The 23307-nt window shown below is 47.9% G+C and overlaps 2 protein-coding genes and 4 non-coding genes across 6 annotated transcripts; all 6 read right to left on the bottom strand.

Annotated features, from left to right (window-relative positions):
• Positions 1-6237: 6237 nt before the first annotated feature.
• Positions 6238-10596, bottom strand: C15H18orf32 (chromosome 15 C18orf32 homolog). The gene is made up of 3 exons (XM_075532562.1): positions 10441-10596; positions 7946-8122; positions 6238-6893 (listed from the first exon to the last, which is right to left on the bottom strand). The coding sequence occupies exons 2-3, from the start codon at positions 8108-8110 to the stop codon at positions 6828-6830; spliced, it is 231 nt and encodes a 76-aa protein (XP_075388677.1). The 5' UTR covers positions 8111-8122; positions 10441-10596; the 3' UTR covers positions 6238-6827.
• Positions 10597-11221: 625 nt separating this feature from the next.
• On the bottom strand, positions 11222-14747 carry RPL17 (ribosomal protein L17). The gene is made up of 7 exons (XM_075532561.1): positions 14522-14747; positions 13928-13980; positions 13807-13847; positions 12918-13052; positions 12614-12712; positions 12058-12249; positions 11222-11290 (listed from the first exon to the last, which is right to left on the bottom strand). The coding sequence occupies exons 2-7, from the start codon at positions 13965-13967 to the stop codon at positions 11243-11245; spliced, it is 555 nt and encodes a 184-aa protein (XP_075388676.1). The 5' UTR covers positions 13968-13980; positions 14522-14747; the 3' UTR covers positions 11222-11242.
• On the bottom strand, positions 11939-12000 carry LOC142428378 (small nucleolar RNA SNORD58). The gene has a single exon (XR_012780292.1). It is a non-coding gene; the product is annotated as a small nucleolar RNA SNORD58 (small nucleolar RNA).
• On the bottom strand, positions 12808-12872 carry LOC142428375 (small nucleolar RNA SNORD58). Its single transcript, XR_012780289.1, has one exon. It is a non-coding gene; the product is annotated as a small nucleolar RNA SNORD58 (small nucleolar RNA).
• LOC142428376 (small nucleolar RNA SNORD58) lies at positions 13681-13745 on the bottom strand. The gene has a single exon (XR_012780290.1). It is a non-coding gene; the product is annotated as a small nucleolar RNA SNORD58 (small nucleolar RNA).
• On the bottom strand, positions 14052-14116 carry LOC142428377 (small nucleolar RNA SNORD58). Its single transcript, XR_012780291.1, has one exon. It is a non-coding gene; the product is annotated as a small nucleolar RNA SNORD58 (small nucleolar RNA).
• Positions 14748-23307: the final 8560 nt, after the last annotated feature.

Below are 23307 nucleotides of genomic sequence, written 5' to 3'. Positions count from 1 at the left end.
CACATTAAATAGCCTCCTTATCGTCTCGTCGCTTCTGCTGTTAGTTCAAGTGAGCAAAACAAAAACTCCCTGCCATTGAGTTGGTTCTGACTCACAGTGGCCCTATATAATATCAATTATTGTGCATTGGTTGGCCTCTTGCAAGGACCTACGTATCACACTAGGCAGTAGAACATAAACACAAAACATGTTATTAGGCCAATTAACTCGAATGTCCCATGAAACCATGAACCTGAGCCTCCAAACCAAGAGACCAGATCCCATGAGGTTTGGGGTTGTGTATAAGAAGCCTCAGCACTTAACTTTTTAAAAGTAAATATATCTGTCATACAACTTATTTCAGGTGTAAAAAGGGCCAGTGGTTGGAAAATACAGTCATGGTGATAGAAACAAAGCCGGAGATCGCATAAGTTTTGCGAGGTGAATGACTTTTTCATAGCAAATACCTTTTTCAGAACACCTGGATCTGTCCAGACGGCGCACACAGAAGTCAGATGGACTACATTGGTGGGAAGAGATGCCGGAGAAGCTCAAAATCAGCAGCTGAACCCAGACCAGGGGCTGACAATTAACAGACTGCCAACTGCTCATATTTGAGTCCAAGTTGAAGTGGAAGAACATGAAAGCAAGTCCATGAGAGCCAAAATACAACCTTGAGGATATCCCACCTGAACATCTTTGCTGCTGACGGAAGGCCTGATGTCCTGTGGGAGAACATCAAGACCATCAGTCATGAAAAAAGCAGAAGGTCATCACAAAACCAAGAAAGGACAAGATCACAGTCAATATCCAGAGAGACTCTGAAGCTGGTTCTTAATCATAGTCTCACTTCTATCAATTCAATAACAACTCATAGTGACCAGACAGGACCGTGTAGAACAACTCCCCTGCGGTTTCTGAGATTGTTGCGGAGGAGCTAAGGCAAAGGGAAGAAATATTAACAATACCATTAACCTCAAATTGCTGAACAGAAAGCTCCAAAGGACAGCTCAACAAGACAAACTAAAAATATTATAATGAAATGTGCAAAGACCTCGAGTTAGAAAACCAAAAAGGAAGCAGGTGCTCGGCACATCTGAACAAAGAACTGAAGGGAGAAATTCAAGCCTTAACTTGCAATCCTGAAAGATTCTATGGGCAAACTCCTGAATGACGCAGGAAGCACTTCACCATTTCAGGAGGCAGCCTGTGAGAAAGAAATCAATGGCGCTGAAGGACGAAGTCCAAGATGCACTGGAAGCACTGGCCCAAAATAAGGCTCCAAGAATTAGTGGAACACCAATTGAAGTGCTTCAACCAGCTGACGAAGCACGTACTTGTCTACGCCAGGACATTTGGAAGACAACTACTTGGCCACCTGACTGAAACGGTCCACATTTGTACCTACTTCAAAGAAAGGTGACCCAACAGAATGCTCAAATTATAGAACGATATCATATGCAGGTTAAATTTTGCTGAGGATCATCCAACAACGGTTGCAGTACATTGATAGGAAGCTGCCACTGGGTCAGCCAGATTCAGAAGAGGACATGGAACAAGAGACAGTTAAAAGGAGAGAATACCAGAAAGTTGTTTGTGTTTTATTGACTAAGGCATTCAACTGTATAGATCCCAACCAACTATGAACAGCCTCAAGAAGAATGGGAATTCCCAACACCTAATTGTACTCACGCAGAGCCTTGACGTGGCTCGAGAGGCAGATGTGTGCACACAGTAAGAGACTACTGCTTGGTTTAAAATCAGGAAACGTGGCGAGCAATCCAGGACAGATAACCCCCTCAGGACCAATAATAAGAGTAGCAATACCAGGAGGGGAAGGGGAAGGTGGGAGGAGAAAGGGGAAACAGATCATAATGATCTACATATATCAACTCCTCCCTGGGGGACAGACAACAGAAAAGTGGGTGAAAGGCGACATTGGTCCATATAAGACATGAAAAAATAATAATTTACAAATTATCAAGGGTTCATGAGGGAGGGAGGAGGGGGAACGAGGAGCTGATACCAAGGGTTCAAGTAGAAAGAAAATGTTTTGAAAATGATGATGGCAACAAATGTACAAATGTACTGGACACGATGTATGGATGTATGGATTGTGGTAAGAGCTGTACGAGCCCCCAATAAAATGATTTTTTTGTTAATCTGGAAAGGTAGGAGTCGAGGCTGTATCTTCTCACCATATTTATTCAATCTTTTTTGCTCAATTTTTTGTGTGGCCATGATGCTCTGAAATACAATGAAAATAGAAAAAATTGTTATAAAGAAAACAGCACTTAGGGGAGATGGCGATACTACCCTACACAATGCCCTCCTTCCGTTCATTCATCTGCGGGGCATTTCCATTTTCCTCTCTTTGATACTGCAAACACTGCTCCAGCGGACACTGGTGAAAAAGTCATGATTGCAGTCGCCGTCGTGGCAGTTTCATAATCTCCTGCCAACGTGAGCGAAGGGGTGGAGGCTAGCCTATCAATCAGGTCACAGGTTGATGACCTCATTTGGAGGCCAGACAGACTCTCCTTGCAAGACCTTCCTGCCAAGCCACATGGAGCTATGCTGATGGAGCCAGAGACCTGGAGGAGCCATGTGGAGACCCAACGCCAGCGCTGATCTGCTTCCACGGCCACTGGAGCCACGAGACTTCCCACCCACTGGCCTGTGAGCTTCCATTGCACGTGGGGTGTTTGAAGAGGAATTTTTGGACTGCTATCGGACATATCTGGACTGGGCAGGGGTGTTTTCTCAATATGCAATGGCTCTTTTATATAAAGCTTTCTCATACATGAGTTTCTATGAATTTCTCTCGTCTGCCATGACCAGCACACTGGGGTATGGACCTAGTGGTAGAATTGCTGGTCATGATTATTTCTGTTTAACTTTTTGACCACTGCCACCTTGTTTGTTGTAGCAGCAGTACTACCTTGCTTCCTCATCACCCATAGATAGGAGCCCCCTTTTCTGTACATCCTTGTAAGGATTTATTCTGAATCTTAGCCATCCCAGTGAGAGTGCAATGCTCTCCCTGTGCTTTTGATTTGTGTCTCTCTGATGCCTCCTGGTACCCAGATTCTTTTCAAGTATTTGGGGGGGTCATTGGAATGTCCTCTCTGATGACATGCTCACTGGGCTTTTTGTTTTTAAGTTGAAGTTTTATATGCTTGTATTCTGGTTTTTAGATTCTTAATCAGATATATGGTTCCCCACGATATTCTTCCACTCAGGACCTCGTCTAACTCTTTTGGGTGGTGGTGACATAGTCTTGGTGAACGATTTTTTCATTTTTATGATGTCCCAGCTAGCTCTTGCTGTGCATGCCTTTGTTGGAGTAGAACCTCCACTGTTAAAGGCAGACCTGACCAATTGGACTTTCCTTTTTCTTCTAAGAATTTCAGTTTGTTTCCATATTTAGGTTATTAATCTATTTAAAATTAAAAAGAAAAAAATAAGACTGTGTGAGGCATGGATCGTGTCCGTGTTTCTGCATCTGATGAAGGCCATTTAGACTCAGCCTTGAAATGGCTGAGAAGTCTCATGACTTATGTCAGTGTAGCTGATTTCTTCTGTGACTTAACGTTTTGAACAGACTGTCAAGGACAAGAAAGTATGCAAGGTCTGGGGAAACAGGTGGTTTAATTTTCTCGAGGATGTCTGGCTTGGCCGAAGATCAAGTTGCTATGGGTATCAAATATGCTTGCTTAACGAGATAATCAACCCCGGGCTGTTTCTGCATGGACAGAGAAGTGTGCAGAATAAACTTGAGGCTTCAGTATTCACTGTTACCCTCCCAATACTTTCTGTCTCTCATTTTCCCTTAATCTTCACTCCCCCTTTCAGGACTGTTCGACTTGTCAGCTGGTTCCGACATGCATCTGGGGATCTAATTTCCCAGGACCGCTTAGTGAAGACTCTTTCCCTCTGAACTGGACTTGGCACCTTTGTAACAACCAGGTGGCCAGTGTGGACATCGTCTACATTATAAAAATGACTAGTAAAAGCCCCTGAGCACAGATGTGTTCATAGGGCTTCAAAGGCTGAGTTTGTTCTTAAAGCAGCTCACCAGGCCCTTCTTTTGAGATTCCTCTGGAGAATCCCCTTCCCACCCACCACCCTATTGGTTAGCACCATCTCAAAACTTCATCTGTGTGGGGGGAGGTCAGCCGCTTACAGACATCTTCCTGAGGGCAGTTAGTCAACCAGACTATATGGCAGGCCTCGCTCCCTGCTACTGGGGACAATTAACTATTCCTCCCTGAGGCCTACGACCAAGCATTCTCACCCTACCAATAATGATCTCTATCAGTTGAGTCAGGGAACAGGCCAAACTGACTCTGTGACATCCAAAGTTAAGTTATCCGCCCAACTTACCACATGTATTGCATGTATGTCCCTAGACCACCCCCTCTTGTTACTCTATTACTTACAGCACAACCCCTCCCTGTGATGGATGTACTCACCTATAATTAGTGGGCTTGCACGTCCCCGGAGAATATAAAAAGCCTGGGCTAGCATTAAAGATCTCTCTCTCTCCCTCCACGTGGACCATCTAGCGGGGCAGAGGTGAGCATGCTACCATGCATTGTGTCTGAGGCCATTTGTTTCAATACTTCACTTCTATCTCTCATGCTCTCTCTAACTTTACTATGATCCTTACTCATCGCTGTACAATTGCGCCTACCGGATCCGTAATGATGTTAGGGGCTGGCTTCCCCGACACATCTGTATTAAAGTCCTTTCCTTTAAAGGAAAATGCTACTTGTATACAACTCAGCGGTCTAGGTTACAGTCAGTCAGTGCCAAGGACCACAGTGGCGCACCAGGGCTTAGGCATCAACTTGCCAAGACAGGAAAAGCATGTGGGGAGAAGTGATCAGAACTCCAGGAAAAACCACACTGGCATATAAAATGCAGTCCCATTTCCTTACAGGCTCATGCTCTTCTCCATGAACAACACGCACACTCTTACTTTCTGGCTCAGAGTCCCAGAAAGAAGCAGATGGCATTTTCCAAACAACGGAATGGCTAGAAGCGTAAAGAAGGGTCTAGTGGGTTTGGCCACCTTGGAAAAGAAGCAAGTACTCTTGGTGGAGAGACAATTTGCCTGAGGTGTTTGTAGGAGACGATGGATGGACTACTTTGACCTCACTCTCTTTCTCCCCAGTCCCCGCCGACCCCACCCAAAGGGACCCAGAGGACATGAGAAACCTGCTGAGATCCCTCAAAGCTGTCTTTGGAAGAAAAGCAGAGCAGGAGGCAGAGTAGATGTGGAGGGTCCCACAGAAGGCCCTTGGCCCACTCACAGGGACCGACGACACTGGCAGATGTGGGAGGTCAAGTAGAGAGACTGGAGCGTCAACGATCTCAACAGGAAGAAGTCAGCAATGCCTCATCAATCACTCAACACAGAGTAATAGAGATCTCATCTGTCAACATTATAGACATCTGTAAAGGACAAAACTACAGCCAGAGGAGTTCATGCGGGGACGAGGAGTGGGGACATTATTAACCCTGCAGTATTATGTGTAAAAAAAAATCCCCATTTGTGTGTTTAACGAAAACAAATCCATTTTAAGAACATTGCAAAAAGGCTACACAAAAAAGGGACAATCTATAGAGTCGGAGTAAAAGCTTGGGAAAGAACAGCGACTTTTCATCCAACATGCACCATTTGGCTAGGAACGCGCTATATTTAGCAGTTTTTCAACATTACAATTGACTACATTGCATTCTTAGAGGGCATTTAGCCTCCAGATGAGTCGGTGCAGATTTACCCCGAGTCCAGACACCCATCTTCTAGCAGAGCCCCAGGACTCAAGACCTGTGACGCAGTGCCTGGTCCAGAGACTGCAGATCCTTCCTCTCCTACCATGGTTGCCTATCACTGGGGGCCCAAGGGCAGGAGTCCCCTTGGACTTCTCCCTGCTTCCGGGGAGAGAAGACAGAAGCAGCCTATTCCTGATGGTCTTTCAGCAGTTTACAGATCCCTCACTGAAGCAGTCCAGGCCTCCAGCTGAGTCGCCAGCACAGAAGTGCCCAGTCAACCCAGGGCACTGGCCACTGCTGATCACCACTGGATTTTAGAGCATGTGGCTATGCCACAACACCCAACAGGGTGGCCCGTCCGGCTTACTCTTCAACACAAAACATACCAAGTCCCCTGATGCTCCAGTTCTGATGCACTGCAAAAAAGTTCCCTTTTATGGGCTTGGAAAGACTTTCAGAGAAAAAAGAAGCACAAGGTAAACTGAATATTTAATACATTTATGGAAGTAGAAGGAATGCAGGATTAGAATTTAATAATAAAAGATGTTACATTTTCCGAAGGAGTTCTCCGTACTTGCCTACCCTCCTCAGAACTAGACACGGTAATTACTACTCTCACTGAGAAGCTGCTCCAGTGTCGGCGGTCATCGTTGGCCCCAAAGCCACTCTCTCCCTTTCCCGGCACAGCCTCATAGTCAAACTGCCCCCATTCAAATATGAAGAGCCTAAAGTCACCAGAGCAAACAGCAGGCAGCTCCAGGTGAATGAATGCCAGCGGCCCTTGCAGGGCATGAAGAACGGAGTTAGGGACAGTCTACTACAGGCTTCCAACTGCAATCATGAAAAAGAGCTGCGTTCAATGAAAGGAGGGACTCAGGAATGAGGTCAGTGATTGATTAAATACATTTTAAAATATAAATACTTTGCATTTTCTGATTCGCCTATCAGGGAAACAGCTAAACTACTATGAACTCTGCTTCGGAGAAAAAGGTCAGAGACAGTGACAAAGGTGCTTCATATTGTCAGGTCCATTTTTAAAGCAAGAGAGCCTCTGGAGAAGGGCTGCTTTAGTCTTTCTTTTTAGCTGAGTTTTCCGTTGGTTCTTTTGTTGGGAATCCATTCATGTCTGCACCCTAAAATGACAAAACAAAAGAGAAAAACCACTGAGTCAGGATGGTCAGACACCCCATAGGGCACAGACTCTGACTTCAGTCCAGAAGCAGCTGGTGATGTCATGTTCCACCAGAGTGCCCCTCCCAGCCCCGCTCAACACCAGGTGACCACAGGGCACACTGGAACCCAACGCAGCCCACGCGCCGGCAATGTCCCCACAACCGGCTGCAGAGTAGACTGTTGCGATTCATCTGGAGACAGATCGCCAGGGCTTTCTTTGTAGGCTGCCGTGGTCAGGAAGCCCAGGCTGAAGCCTATTTCACAACGTGGCAACATGAGGGGGAAAGCTGGGCTCACACATTCGGGGTGAGGATGCTACCGTTCAGCCACCACCGGGCCCTTGAGGGAGTGCTGTAGTTACTGCTGGGCTGCTCACCACAAGGTAGCAGGTTCGAACCCACCAGCGGCTCCAAGGAAGGAAGAGGAGGCTTTCTGTTCCTATAGGGCTGACAGCCTCAGAAACTCACGGGGCCAGTTCTAGCCTGTCCAATAGGGTTGCCATGAGTTGGAATGGAATCGACAGTCGTGGGAGGCCTCTCCAGAAGGAAATGGGTAGGATTGTTAAATCAGCAGTGTGTGTGTGAGGGAGGTTGGGACAGTCCACTCAATTTCACACACACAAATGGTAAACACAACAGAGATGTCTACATATTCACTTCAAAAAAGAGCTTAACCCTTACAATTTGCAACCCAAAGTTATCAAACCTGGAAACTAACATTATCCTCTTCCCACCCATTCGCTGGTTACCCTGCTCTCAGCCACCATGAAGTGCTGAGGCTCACTGTGGTCCTTAGTAGCGAACCGCTTTAACCAGAGGTCTTCGTTGAAAACCTTCAGGGACAGCAAAGGTGAATGACTCCAAAGCACAACATACATCCTCTTGCAAAGAAAGAAATGAAGACACACCGTGGGTGTGCACACCCAGTCCCCAATCCTGCCTTTCCAAACAGCTAACCAGTTAAGCATTTTGCCGAATCGCATTCCCAAGTCAACCCATCTGAATGCTCTTACCTTGTAGTCGCCTTTGCTTTTCTTTTGAGCGCCGGCTTCTTGGACACCTTTTTTGGGCCATAGGCGACTGACAAACGGGGCGACCAGAGGGTATAAGTAAGGCTCCAGGAATTTTTTGTAGACCCAGAGCAGAACCGGAATGACGATACACGGAATACACACCATTGTGCCAGTAGTCTGTGGGAGGAGAAAGAAAGACCCGATCACAAGTTCACGCGGGCAGGAAATGGCACAGAAGAAAGTAGTTGAAAGGCCTGCTTGCTGCGAAGGATTATTACTACCGTGGCGGAAACAGGTAAGACCATACTGTGAGTGAAAAAGGGTGCCTATTAAGGACAAAGGTGCCGTGTACAAGGTCAGGGAGTCAAGCGGTGGCTGTCAGTTCTGACTCACAGCCACCTCAGGGCACAGCAGAATGAACCACCACCCAGTCCTGCGGCATCCTCACAACTGTTAGGTTGGAGCCCATTGCTGTAGCCGCTGCCATTCATGAGATTTTTCAGTATCTGACACTGTGCCACTGCTATTTATATTGACCCAGAGATCAAAACCCAACTCACCGCTTCAGGTCATTCTGACTCAGAGCTTTGGAGACTGTTAAGTCTTTTGAGGCTCGTTTTTTCTCCTGAGGAGCAGCTGTTGGTTTCAAACTGCTGACCTTGAGGTTAGCAGCCCAACATATAACCATTACTCCACCAGGACTCCTACGGGACAGAGAACGGCTCCATGAGGTTTCCAAGGCTGGAATTTTTACAAAAAGGAGTCCTGCAGGTTAGGCTTGGGCTGTTAACCACAAAGTCCGCGGTTCTAGCTCACCAGCTGCTTGGAGGGAGAAGATGAAGCTGGGTGCTCTGGTGAAGATTCAGTCTTGGAAATGACTCGGTTCTAGATGGCAGTGGGTCTGGGTTTTGACTGAATTTTTATGGAGGCACTGTTCAGTCTTTCTCCCTCCGAGAGGCTGAGGGGTTCAATGTGCTGTTCTTTCAGCAGGCAGCAGAGCACTGAGGGCGCTCCCAGAACACCCCGTGGTGTGAAGACAAAATACACAACGGTACTGCAAATTGTCAAAAGGCCTGAGAGCTACTTCAGGAAAATCAGACGACAACCTGATGGATCACAACCGTCTGATGTCAGTTGTACGTGGGGTGCCATGGGGCTCAAGCACAGCTAACAGCAAGAAGGAACTATGCCAATGAGTGTGTGAGGGGGGGCCCACAGTGGTGACTGTCCAGGTTTACAAGAAAAAGGATTTCCCATCTCTGGGTTCCTAGCTTAATGCTCTTTCCTTGTCCTCTTCCCAACTATCCTGTTATTTATGCCCCTGGTCACCCCTAAAAGTAACCTTCAAGACAACGGATGTTATAATATAAACGATAACTTGATGGTTGGCAAGAGCTCCAATATTAGCATTTGGCCTTGGTAATTGGAACTGTTCTCTTTTTATATCTTATATATACTTTAGATTTTAATTAGTTAAAATACATCGTCTAATACCCAAGAATCCATTTGCATGTGAAAATTGGACATTGAATAAGGATGTCCAAAGAAGAGATGCATTTGAATCTAGGCGCTAGAGGATCGTGAAAGTTCCTTGGACTGCCAAAAGAACCATCAAACCTGTTCCGGACGAAGTACAGACAGAATGCTAGGGCAGGGGACTCGTGTACTTTGGACATTGTACCGGGAGAGACCAGCACCTGGAGGACATGATGCTTGGGGAAGTGAGGGGCAACAAGAGGGGAATGCCCTCCACACCAGGGTTGGACAGAGTGGCTGCAACAATGGGCTTCAGGCTTAAGAACAACTGTAAAGATGGCGCAGGACGGGGGTCGTTTCGTTCTGTTGTACGTAGGTTTGCTACGAGTCTGAACTGACTCCGCGCACTTAACAAAAACCAATTATTTGAGTCATAATTGAGGCTTTTATAAAACTGCAATGCTCTTCAGAATGAAACTTACACCCTTTCTTCTACTTTGTAGACGTGGAAACGGGCTGAGAGAAATCTACGGGGTTGCTCGGGAGAGACTGGTTTACCCACGCATCAATGCCAATTCTCTGACATTACAACGAAGCAAACGATACGTCTGAACGGGAGGCGAGGGGATTTCTTTCGTTCGACGTAATCTAAGCCAACAACGGACCAGGGAGGGAAAGGCTGACTCCCACAGAAACAGAACCGGTTCGGTGGGCGCAGGCCACCTCCCGCTAAGCAGCCCAGGGCAGCCCCGCACTTAAGTGGAGACCAAAGGAGCGCGGATCTGGGCGCAAGACGAGCGTGGTCCGCGACAGACAGACAATACGATGCCGGGAAGACAACCACACGACCGCAAAGGGAGGCGCAATGGAGACGAGGTGGGCAGGCAGGGAAGGGCCGGCGCGGAGGGCGCGGCTAGCGTCCGGGGACGTCGGGGGCAGCCACGGGCCCGCCCGGCAGGAAGGCCGAGCTCAAGCCCTCCCGCCCCGACCCCAGCCGGGCTCCCTCCAGCCCCGCTCACCCGCGTTCACGAAGCCAGTGGAAATGTCTGCGCTTCCGGCAGGAGGGGCGAGCCGACGGCGGAGCCAATGCGCTCCTCCAAAGGGGCGGACAAAGGCGCGCCTGCGTCAGCGTGAGGTCGCGTACGTCTGATGACCTCGCGCAGGGCTGAACTTCCGGCGCTGCGTTAACCCTTGTGGCCGGAAGTCACCTGGCGCTTCCGGAAGAGGCAGGGCAGTTCGCCAGCCGGTTTCCAGACGCTGGTGTGAGCGAACTGCGGCCGCGCGGGGTGCCCGCACAGGGCCGTGACGCCGCAGCCCGGCGCCCCACAGCCCCCCGCGCTGAACTTCGGGCACTCGCGCCTCTCCCCACCTTCCAGGTGGCGTGGGTCCTACACAAGGGGGCTCCCATGAATGGAGCCGGGAAATCAGGGAACTGGTTAACTGGCTATCTGTTTACACCAGTCAGCATTCATGTGCTAGCCAGAATGGGAATTCACTCGTGTGAATGAAGCCTGGTAGTTGAATTCAACTGCCATTTAAGGACTTATTAAAATTAAGGAATTTATTATAAAAAAAACCATACAAATGCCTATCAACCAGGAAACGGCACACCCATTAGCCTACAATAGGCAGCTAGAAAGTTAGGCAATTATGCATTGTTCTTAATAAAACTTTAGTTACGTCACAGGGCATGCAGAAAAGCCAATGTTTAAGTGCTGGCATGATTAAATAAAAATACTTTTGTGATTAATGCTGGAAACACAGTTAAAGAATAAAAAGGCAACCACATAGCGCTTTAACTTTTATTATTTTAAACTTAATTTATTCCCGAGCCATGAGTTTTTGCTTCTTCAGTTTCTTCTGGGAAATCTGAGGGGAAGAAAGAAAAAGGGTCCATAATTGCATTTTACCCATTAACACATTTAGGTTAGTACCTGGCATTTGGAATGTAGATACATTTCCCACCAGAACTAAACTGCTAGGTTGTTTTACCCATGGATCAATACTAAAAACATTAACAACAACAAAAAAAACCAATTGAACCCATTCAAGTCAGAAACCCCAACCTGGAGCTTTAGCCAGAAAAGTAAGAATGAGATCTCACGTTTATGCCAAGACAGAAGACCATGGCAACCCTATACAGATTTCAAAGCAACTCCTGGGGAGCAGTCCAGCTCCATTTTTCTCCCTTGGAGCACTGGGGGTGGGGTATGCGCCTTGACCTGTCTGCTGACTATCACTAACACCAGAGTTCCAACATCAAAACAAAACAAAGCATCCAGCTCATCAAACCAAGCAGTATGAATGGCATCACACATGGAGAAGTCAATGGGAAGAATCCAGATTCCTGGCTTACTGGACTGTGGGCTGAACCCATGTTTGTACATGGTGTATGAACAGCTGTGGGTATCTAGGTGAGGCCACCAGCAAATGCCACACCTTCACTATAAATTTACTCCTCAGTGTCAATCAACAACAATGTGACCCACAAAGGCCAATATAAGAACAGCGAATGAAGTTGCTCAGAATTTATTGACTTTTCATGGCATTCAAAGGTGTCCTAAGAGTCATCATAGCAACCACAAATCTTCCCACCATCAATCAATGTGAACCGAGCAGCCCACTGATGTATTTACCTTTTTCTTCTGTGCAACCTCCTCTTCTGGTTTGGGAACGATCTGTTCCTTCTCAGTCAGGATCATCTCAATGTGGCAGGGGGAGCTCATGTATGGGTTGATCCGACCATGGGCTCTGTAAGTCCGGCGGCGCATCTTGGGGGCTTTGTTCACCTGGATGTGCTCAATGACCAGAGAATCCACATCTAAACCCTGGGAAGGGTACAGGAAAATAACAAATCCACATCATTTAACTATCTAATAATAACACAGAAAACAATAATTGTAAGATTCCACATCTTCAAACCCCTGCCAGCCTTAGTTCTCAAAGCATAAGCTAAGAAACCAAATAGCATGTTTTCGTTACACTAATACGTGAGACTAGCGATCCATTCGCTCTGTAAATTATACCCCTTCAATTTTATTTACCGGAAAACATTCTACCAAATTCAATGCTGTGCCATGAGCCAATTTTCATCATTCCATGAGCAAAAACAATTTAAATAAATCCAGACAACAGCAACACAATTCAACCATCTATTCAGTTGCATACATGAATGACATTAAGTTTGATTACCTTAAGTTCAGCATTACTCTCTGCATTTTTAAGCATGTGAAGCAAAAATTCAGCACTCTTTTTGGGCCACCGACCCTGGGTCCAACCCCATTGCTTGGCCTGGGGGGGGGGGGAAGAGCGAAGGTGTTTAAGTTATTTTTCTCCAACTTAAATCAGTACCATCACCAAGATGAATCATGCTGCCAAACACGAAGGTTGCTCAGAATATAATTGTTTTCATGGTTATTCCAAAGGTGTCCTAAGATGGTCATCACTGCAACCCAGAGATGGTCATTCTTAAACCAATTTTCTTTACTGGACTCACCTGGGCACACCTGCCAACACCACCATTGTACCGTCGGAAAGGCACACATTGCTTCTGCAGAGTGACGTCTTTCAAGTATTTGGTGGCTTTCCGGATGTGCATGCCTTTGATGGCCTGGGCAGTTTCACGGGTGTTCTGTTTCCAAAGAATATAAACTCCTACTTAAAAACTCAAAACATTTTTGGTCCACAAAGTTCAAGCACATTTTCAGACACTGAAAAATCTTTTTTAAAAAAAGCTTTCATTTGCACCATGCAAAAAAAATTTTTAAAAAGCACTCTCCACTTAACAGGGCGGATTTCTGTCATAAGCCAACCTCACCCAAGAATTCTTCCCTATAACGTTTTTGGAAATCAGCCATAACATGGAACACCTGAGTAAAACACAGGCGTTGTCACACCACACTAAAGCACCGCGATAACACCTGAAAATGGAATCCCGGTGGAATCTATCTGCCCTTGTGGGCTCCTGAGGCCAATCTTAACTGGAAGAAATCTTAATTTTCAGTAAAGCAAGTGGCCGGCAGGTTTGAACCACTGAGTGGCAATAATCCATTCTACGGACATCCATCACATAATAAAACCCCCACAGAACTAAATGCAGTGTGCAGTCCCCTGAGCTCTGTGACAGTCCTGGACCATCCATGTGTGCTCCATCCTGTGCCATACATTGAGAGTTAAGTAATTGCTTAGCTTTTGCTCAACTACAGGGTAAAATCGTGATGTCTACTATGCCCTGATGCTCTGGGTCTACAAAGCTGGCAGCTGCTCAGAATTTCATCATTTTCATGGTTAATCCAAAGGTGTCCTAAGAAAGTCATCACAGCAGCTCCACTCCCAAGAATCCCCCATCGGAAAGGTGCAAGAGAAACTAGGTGTGAGTGGCGTACCTTGAAGTGGACCCGGAGGTTCGACCCTCTTGATTTGCAGGCTGAAACGAGAAGAAAGTGGAGTTACAAGCCGGCTCTCATCTTTCCTTAACCGGAAAGAAGGCATCTCCCATTCACTCACATTTTGTAGGGTTTTCTGGGTCGAGTGAGTAGCGAACCATCTTGGCAGGTCACCTGTAAGAAAGCACAACCCAATCGTCAGGCATATTCACAGAGTGAAGCTTAATGCCTACGGACTGGCCACAGCTGCTCAGTGCGGGCTGTTTTCACGGATTATCCAAAGGTGTCCTAAGAAACGCCATCATCGCAGCCTTATCCTCACCCCTCGGATCGAGCCTTGGCTGCAGCTGGGTCTCAGCTGCCTTCGGGTCTAACCCCGGGGCTGCCTCTCCTCCCTCCGCGAAGCCGCGGGTGGGCTTCCTCGGCCGACCTTAAGTCAACACACCTGCGCTTCCCTCCGGGCACCGCACTAGCGGGGCGCCAAGGGCTGACCTACAAAGCCAGCACCCTCCATGCTCCCCTCCGACGGCCAAGGCGCCTTTCCTCACAGGCGCCACCTTACGGCCTTTTGAGCTCGCAGCCACGTTCGAGGCCGTTGGTGTTGAAACACAGCTTCGCTCCGACTTCATCCTCAACGTACTCTGACCCGCCACCACTAGCTTCCACTCGGGTGGAGTCTCGGCACCCCCATACCCACCCAGTCCATCATACCCACCCAACGTGCCCCCTTCGCTGGTCGCTGACGCAGGTCGCGCGGCACCCAATTTCGAGCGCTCCGACTCGTCTCCCTGCCCGGTAAGCACCATCTCCAGAGAGGAGTTAGTAGTTTAGGGAGTTCTCCTCTCAGTTATCTCGAAAACGGCAGCACTGAGGCCAGGATGGCGGCGATTCGCAGCGGATGGAACGCCAGAGCTCCGCACCAAACACACACTCACCTCAGGCCGCTACAGTTAGAGGAAGAGCGGTGGGTTCTGGGAGAAGTCATGGTCACCAACTTCTCGCGAGATTCTACTCCCCAAACGCGATTTGAAAATAGGAAGCGAGAGGCGTAAGGGAACGTCGACTATGTCTTAGGAAAGCCTGAAAACGTCTTGCCACCTTAGAGACTGTCTCAAAACTCTCCCTTTTTGCAACAAGAAAACCAAAATCAAACTCACAGCCCGGCTGTGACCAGACGTCCCGATTTTTAACAATTTTCCCCGCGTCCCGCGGCGTTTTAAAAAAGTCCCGATTTTTGGAAAGAATGCACGACAAGCTAGGGTATACGGTTTTCGGCTGCCATGTGGCTATTTCGCCAGGATAAGAGTTTTATCAATGGTGGCCTGCTTTACCAATGTTAAAAACAGCCATCAAGTCGATGTCCACTCACAGTGACCCTTGTAGGCTATGGTAGAACTGCCCTCTGAGTTTCCGAAACTGTAACTCTTTAATTTTCATCACATGACCTTAGACCTGTGAAAGATCGTTGGTGGATGACCATTGAGGACGAGCTTTTGTGTCAAACTCAACAGCCACCATGCCGATTCTGAGTCCACTATACGACAGACTACAACTGTCCCCGTGTGTTCGTTCCCAAGACTGAGATGCATTCTTTGTTTTAAGTTTTATTAGCATTTCATCCACATGTCATACATTTCAATAACTCAGCAATTCATATCATTTCATATCATTACCACTACATTCGATTCTAATACATGTTCTCCCTTGTACTCATTGTTATTCACATCAATTTTTTCTAATGTGGCAAAAATATACACAACAAAGCATTCCCCAGTCCTGCAACTTCTACACGTGTAATTCAGTGCCATTGACTATACTCCTTGTGTTGTACAACCATAATGAACATCCTTTTCCAAATGATTCCACCACATGATCATAAACTCAATGCCCCCTAAACAACCACCCTTTCTCCCCCGCCCCTGGTAACGCTGGTCAAGCGACAGTAAGTAACTCTTCAGGGCAGCAGAAAGCCTCATCTCTCCCCAGAGGAGCAGCTGTGACTTCTAACTGTCGATTAGTCATTAGCAGCCCCACGACTTATCCACTACACCACCCACAGCGTGTCATTCAGCACGCCACCAGTGTCCAAGGTTTTTGTGTGGATATGTGTTTTTATTTATTTAGTACAGATCCCGAGGAGTGGGAATGCCAAACTATAGTAAATTTTTAGAAAGCAGTTTAAGAAACAGACATGCTGTCTTCCGATGTGGTTGTACCATGTGCCATTCCCACCAGTGAAGTACGAGGTTCCCAGTTTGGCCACGGCCGCCTCCTCCTCCTCGTCTTTATTAGAGAAATCATTGTGGATTTAAAACTATCTCATTGTGCTTTAAAGTCCTGGTTCCCGGGAGTCCTGTGATGTTGAGTACTTTTTCATATGCTTAGTTGACATTCAGGTGTCTTTCTGAAGGGTCTCTTCAAAACCTTTGACTGTTTTGAAGCAGGTTATTCTTAGTGAGTGGCAAGAGTTATTTATATATTCCGCACTCAAGCCTTAAGAGTTAGAAATATTTCTCCTTGGCTTTGGCTTGTTTTCTAAATAAAATATTTGAAGTACAGAAGTTTCATGTTTTGATGAAATTCAATTTATTAATTGTAGATTTTTAGGAGTCTTGGTGTGGCGTCTAAGACCAGTTTGTGTGTTCTAAGGAAGCACTGTCCCGCCCCATACTTGTAGAAGTTTTGCTGTTTGAATTCTTAAGTTTAGGTTGAGTTTCTTGGTAGGGCACTCCGAAGGCCCTTATTTGTACGAACAGAAGCCATCCTTTTGTGGAGATGCAGATACGGTGGTCCCAGGCACCCTTTGTGAGAAGTGGGCTTTCCCACCCGGTGGAGTGGCCCTGCCAAGTGGAGCTGCCAGCCGTGGGGCTGCCAATTGAAACCACCAGCAGCTCCACGGGCGAGAGACTGGACTTCTCCCGTGGCTGTGAGTCAGCATTGACTCCGGGGCAGTGAGTTACGCTTCCCACTGAATTCCCTTGCTGCTTTTGTTCAACGTAGATGGAAGGATTTCCTAGTTCTGTGTCTCAGCTCAGTTCCATCAATAGGATGAGTGTTTAACCTGAGAGCCCCAGGTAGTGCAGTGGGCCCAGGGTTGGGCTGCTCCCTGGTAGGTCGGTGGTTCGCCAGCCAGCTCCTCTGCCGGAGGATGAAAGACTGAGCCCCTAACCCTAGGGAGCAGGTCTACCCTGTCCCACAGGGTCGCTATGGGTCAGAATTGACTTGATGGCAACGGGCTTTGTTTTTTTCCCCACCTTGCACTATTTCAATTACTAGCTTTATGGTAAGCTTTGAGTTTGGGTAGTGCATGGTCTCTTTGTCCTTGTTAAAAAATGTTTCAGCCATTCTAGGCATTCTTTATTTCTACAGAAATGTGGGGAACAAACAAACAAACAAAAGAAATGTGGGGACGAATGCATGCATTCTTGCTGGGATTTTGAGAAGGGTTGCGTTAATCTGTAGGTCAATTTAGGGAGGATTGCAACTTGAACAATATTGAGTCTTTCAATATAGAATAAGGGATGTCTTATTTAGATCTTTCCCCATTTCTCTCAGTGGTGCTTCTTGCTGCTAGGGGGGTAAGAGGAAAAGCCGGGAAGTGTGATGTCACAGAGGCCATGAGATGCTCCTCTGATTTTTGGATGAAGACAGTAGCTCGTGGGTGCCACTGAGTTGGTTCCAATTCAACGGAACCAATTGTTGGTTCCGCACAACAGAACGGAATAGTGCCTAGTTCCTTGCCATCTTCCCAATTGTGCTTGAGCCCATTGTTGCAGCTACGGAGTCAACCCATCGTGTCGACGGCCTTCCTCTTTTTTGCTGCCCCTCTGCTTTCCCAAGCATGATGTCCTTCTCCAGGGACTGGTCTCTCCTGACAATGTGTCCACTGTACATGACATGAAGTCTCACCATCCCAGCATCTAAGGAAGGAGCATTAAATAATCATTTTACTGGGGCTCATACAGCTCTCATCACAACCCATCCATCCATCCATTGTGTCAAGCACATTTGTACATATGCTGCCATCGTCATTTTCAAAACATTTCTTTCTACTTGAGCCCTTGGTATCAGTTTCTCATTTTTCTCCTTCTCTCTTCCTCCCTCCCTCCCTCCATCATGAACCCTTGATAATTTATAAATTATTATGATTTTTTCATGTCTTACACTGTCAGATGTCTCCCTTCAGCCACTTTTCTGTTGTTAGTCCCCCTGGGAAGGAGTTATATGTAGATCATTGTGATCAGTCCTCCTTTCTCCTCCACCTTCCCCTCCCCCTCCTGGTATTGCTATTCTCATTATTGTTCCTGAGGGGTTTATCTGTGCTGGATTCTGTGTGTCAAAAGCTCTGATCTGTACCAGTGTACATGCTCTGGTCTAGCTGGATTTGTAAGGTAGAACTGGGGTCATGACAGTAGGGGTGAGGGGTGGGGGAGGAAACATTAAAGAACTAGAGGAATGTTGTGTGTTTCATCAGTGCTATACTGCACCCTGGCTGGCTTGTCCCTTCCTGTGACCCTTCTGTGAGGGATGTCCAATTGTCTACAGATGGACTTTATGTCTCTACTTTGCCCACCTTCATTCCCATTGATATGTTTGCTTGCTTTGGGTCTTCTGATCCCGATGACACTTCGTGATCACAAAGGTTTGTGTGTTCTTCCATGTGGGCTTTGTTGCTTCCCTACTAGATGACCGGCTTGTTTAATTAACTTCAAGCCTTTAAGACCCCAGACACTATATTTCTAATAGCCAGGCACCATCAGCTTTCTTCACCACCTTGGCTCATGCACTCATTTTGACTTCAGGGATCCTGTGTGGAAAGGGAACATCACAGAATGCCAGAAACTGAATTTTCTCCTCAACTGAAGTATTGCTCACTTGTATCAGGGCAGAAATCTCTCCTCCGGCCTTTTTAATATTGAGGGAGGTCTTTTCTTTATTACACCTTTTTGCATTTTTATTTTCATATTATTATTTTCTTCTTGCTGTTTTGTTCTGTGTAAAACCAACAGAACTGCTGACTATCTAGTTAGCAGCCCAACATGTTCCCCCTGCATCACCAGGACTCTTCAACATGCATGTACTAGCCTGTAGTCTCTCTCCTTCCCTCCCTGCTCTATCCAATAGCCCCCAGTTTTCGACCTCTAAGGCATTCACGAACCAGGAATATATATATCCAGGAGGGTGTTCCTGGATGGAGCAGGTACGAGCTGGCCTGCTAACCAGAGGTGAGGGCTTGCAGTCCGTTCCCCAGAACCTCTGGTTCTGATGAAAGGTCACAGCCACCAACTCTGTGGGGTGCAGTTCCGCTTTTCAACACACGGGGACGACGTGAGCTGGAACTGACTGTCGGGCCAGCGATGCAGGTTTTACGCTTCTAGAAACTACAAGCTTTTCTTTCTTGTTTTTTTTTGGTCATTAGTTTGTTGTTGTTATTGTTTTGTTTTATATTGTTGCACGGTAAAAAAGAAACATTTTAGGTACCCAACCTGGTTTGAACAGCCTCGCTCTCTAATACTATACTTTATAAAATCTTCTATACCTTGATTAAAAAAAATAAAGATCACAGCAGTAAACCTTGGAAAACTGTCCATGAAAACCCACTGCCATGTAGTGAGTTCCTATCAGGAAACCTAGAGGACAGAGCAGAACTGCCCCACAGGGCTTCCGAAGCTGTAAGTCTTGACAGAGACTGAGAATAAGTCCTTCATCCCTGAGGAGGGAGGAGCTGAGAGACTCCATTGTCCATCACCGGAGGTATGGTTCCACTTTACAGCTAGGACAACTGAGGCCAGGAGGGGACAGAGCCAGGATGTGAACCCAGGTGGACCCTCCGTGTCGGCCCTCTTTATGGACATCCTGCTTGCCAGTCTCTCTCTCTCTCTCTCTCAATCAGTTCTGTTGACCCATAGGCCATATATCAGATCATTCAGTAGATCGATCATATCAAGAAGAGTTGTACAATCATCACCCCAATCACTTTTAGTCTCTCTCTTTTGTACTTGGCGCACGCCTGTCTTCCCGACTGCTCGTCAGCGCCTTCCAAGTTTCTGGGTGACCTGAGCTCACAATTGCTGGCCCGAGCCAAGGCTATCCCAGGCTCCCCCATCCTGCCTTGCGGAAACCCGTCTCTTGCCTGGCTGTCACCCATCAGGCCAATATTAGCCTGGCTCCGGAGGGCCGGGTACTTAGGTCACTGCTCAGGGAGGGAGGCCTAAGGACAGCAGTGTTTAAGGACGATTATCTAAGGTGGGCGGGCCGGTCAGATGGGAAGCTGGGTTTGGTGTGCAGCAGAGCACCCAGAAAGTCGCAGCCACAATCCTCAAACCGATCCAGTCACTTATCTTCAGAGGCATTTCTGAGTGGCTGGGAACTGCCCGCCCTGCCAGTTCCTAGTCCAGTGTGGACGCCGCCCACGTTACCAGGCTGGTGCTTCACCATTTGCATTACTCAGGGTGCCAGACTCGAAGTACTAAGAGTTCGACAGGGACAAAAAAGGCAAGGATGGGACAACGAAACGCCCGCAGAGGCCTTAGACATGACTTGCGGTGCTGGAGACCCAGGCCCAGGCCTCCGTGGGCTTAGTTCCTACATTTTGCCCGGTGGTCCGAAGGCGCCACAGAGAGATGCGTGCCATCCCACATTCCACAGGTTCTCCCAGGGAGCACCTGGCTCAGCAGAAAAGCCTGTGGTAGGTAGCCCAGCCAGTGCCTACCTGAGGTGCCCGCAGCCGGAGCTGTGCTGACGACCTGAAGCCCTGCAGTTCTGGGTCGGGGCACTTGAGAGCCCCGTGTCTCTGGGACACAGGTGTGGGAACAATGTCCCAATCACAGCAATCTTATTCTATAGGTGCCCTTCCCCGTATTTGCCTCCCTCCAAAGGAGCCCTGGAGGCGCACTGGTTATATGTTGGGCTACTGACACATACATAACATACAACATGCATGTTGGTGATATGTTGGGCTGCTAACAGTTATAACATAACATGCATGTTGGGCTGCTAGCATATCTATAACATAACCTATATGTTAGTTATATGTTGGGCTGCAAACATATAATAACATATATATTGGTTGTATGTTGGTTTGAAACCACCGGCTGATCTACGGGAGAAAGATGAGAATTTCTACTCCCTGAAAGACTGAGTCTTAGGCTCCCATGGGTACAGTTCTGCCCTGTTCTTTAGGGTCAGTCGCTGTGAGCTAGAATCGACTCTGTGGCAGTGAGTTTGGGGGTTGGTGCCCTGGGGCCTCATTGACTATGCAGGTCTTGGTGGAGAAGCTGGAAACAACAAATCCACAGCCTTTGGAAAGCTGACCTGACAAAGACAGATGTCAAGTGGGCCCGGCAGGAGTTTGACAGTTTGTCCAAACAACTGGTTTCAGTGGAGGCTGTCAGTCTCTTAGGACAAAGTGTGACTGCCTGGCATGGTAAATCAGACCCTCTTCTGGGAGTGGAATGTCCTTGTAGGGGACTTTTATAGAAGTGATTATGAGTGTTCTGTTTTTGTTTCTTGATTGTCAATCCCCATCCTTGTCCTCTCCCAGAAAAGCCTTAATCCCTTGGCAGGACTTTTCTGATTCTCCTTGGTCTGAACCTCTTGTACAATGCTGCTTTGAGCTTCACTCAGAAATTGGTGTTAATAGCCGGGAGAGGGAATTCTTTTCAGGACAAGCAGTAAGATGGAATGCCTTTCTCCTGGAGTCAGAGCCCTTTTCTTTGCCTCTCAGATGTGGGCTGCCGCCCGGTCCTTCCTGTCCTCTGGCCCGCCTTGCCCTTTCCTTCCAGAGCTGGCCCTGAAGGGAGATGGAGGCTCCAGGACACGTGTCACAGAGCCATACTGGCATCAGGAACCTGGGATGGTGGGTTAGTCCGGGTAGACAAGAGAAACAAATCCAGAGACTCTCATATGTGTAAGAGAGAGAGCTTTACATCAAAGAGCAATTGTACATTAAGAAAATATCCCAGTCCGCTCCAGATCAAGTCCATAAGTCCGATATTACTCCATATGTCAATACTAGTCCATAAATTCCTCTCTAGACTCACCCAGCCATGCAATGATGCTGAAAGCAGGAAGACCACAGGCCACTGGGTCTTGTGGATCCAGTGGTGGTGGAAGCTCCTCAGCACTGGCATGGGTCTCGAAGTGCCTCCTTCAGCCCCAAGGCTCTCGCTTCATCAGTTTAGCGCCATGTGGCTTGTCAGCAGGAAGATGACGCAGAGTGTGTCTGCCCTCCAGTGAGCTATTTATCTCTGTGGCGCCTCCAAATGAGGTCATTAAGCTGCGACCTGATGGACAGGCTGGACCCCACCCCTTCGCAAGTTGACGGGAGATGACGTAACTGCCACAGGTGCTACGATGCCCAGAAAATCAGCCATGGAAACCCCGTGGATCACAAATGGTCACGTCAGTGGCCAGTCCAGGGGCTGCCATGGTCAGAGCCCGGGGCCAGCAGCCGACCAGGTTCTGCTAGGAGGCAGGTGGGTCACACGGTGCTCTGGGGAAGACTCACTTGAGAGATGTGCAGAAAGAGAAGGGGCTACCAAGGGACCTGGAGGCATTCAGAGCTAAAATGAGCGGCAGCAGGGCTGATGGGAAGCCAGGGTAGAGGTGTTGTAAGTGTTCACAAAGGGATCGGAGCTCTGGCAGAGGGCCTACCCATTAGGGGCATCCAAATAAATAAAAACAAAAACTCACTCTCATTGATTCGATTCTGACTCATAGTTACCCTAGAGGACAGGGTAGACCTGCCCCTGTGAGTTTCTGAGACTGTCACTCTGTAGGGGAGTAGAAAGCTCCGCCTTCCTCCCACAGAGCAGCGGGTGGGTGACTTTGCAGTGAGGGGGTCTACAGTGTTGGAGAAATGATGCCCAGGGGTTCAGGAAGCTAAGGAGCCCACGCTCTCTCTTCTTGGCCTCCCATCTCCCACCAGCAGCACCCACCTAGAGTCAGCTGGTGACTCTGGGCCGTGGGCCGTGCCTGGGCCATGCCCTCTGTAGGCTCAGCCTTGCCAGGCCCAGAGCAGGGCACAGACACCACAGCCTGAAGTCCATGGGGCATCATGATGCGTGCTGTCATAAGGAAACCCCTGCTTTTGTCTTTTGGAAGTTCTGGGGTGGCGGAGGGACAGCCTAGGCCACTAGATGGCATCAGCTCAGCATCAAGTGAGGCTGTTACAGGCCAAGCCTGGTGGCTAAGGACTGTACATTGCAGGGCAAAGAGGACTTTGAGCTCAGGAACCCGTGAAACTGGGCCGACTTTGGATGGTTGATGGTTGAGGTGCGAGGGCGAGATATGGGCAGACTGGGAACAATGAAAGGTGACCGTGTGGTGGGGACTAAGGGAGTAGCCAGCCCACAATACCGAACGAGGTCACACTGTCATTTTAAAACGCTGGCGCATCAGGACTGGACAGGTGTGAAGAAGTCTTTTTTTTAAGCCCCTCTGGGTTATGCATTCCCCTGGCTACAAGAGAGGTGTCTCAGAAGCAGGGAGAGAGAGACT

This window comes from Tenrec ecaudatus, chromosome 15, assembly GCF_050624435.1.
Source record: "Tenrec ecaudatus isolate mTenEca1 chromosome 15, mTenEca1.hap1, whole genome shotgun sequence".
Classification (NCBI taxonomy): Eukaryota; Metazoa; Chordata; class Mammalia; order Afrosoricida; family Tenrecidae; genus Tenrec; species Tenrec ecaudatus.
This window is presented reverse-complemented; position numbering and strand designations above follow the sequence as displayed.

Coding starts and splice junctions, on each gene's coding strand:
- C15H18orf32 (XM_075532562.1), bottom strand. CDS start 8,110: ATGGTGTGTATTCCGTGTATCGTCATTCCGGTTCTGCTCTGGGTCTAC. Junction 6,894..7,945: donor AAAGCAAAGGCGACTACAAG/GTAAGAGCATTC, acceptor TTGTCATTTTAG/GGTGCAGACATGAATGGATT.
- RPL17 (XM_075532561.1), bottom strand. CDS start 13,967: ATGGTTCGCTACTCACTCGACCCAGAAAACCCTACAAAAT. Junction 12,713..12,917: donor GTGTTGGCAGGTGTGCCCAG/GTGAGTCCAGTA, acceptor CCCCCCCCCCAG/GCCAAGCAATGGGGTTGGAC. Junction 11,291..12,057: donor AGGTTGCACAGAAGAAAAAG/GTAAATACATCA, acceptor TCTTCCCCTCAG/ATTTCCCAGAAGAAACTGAA.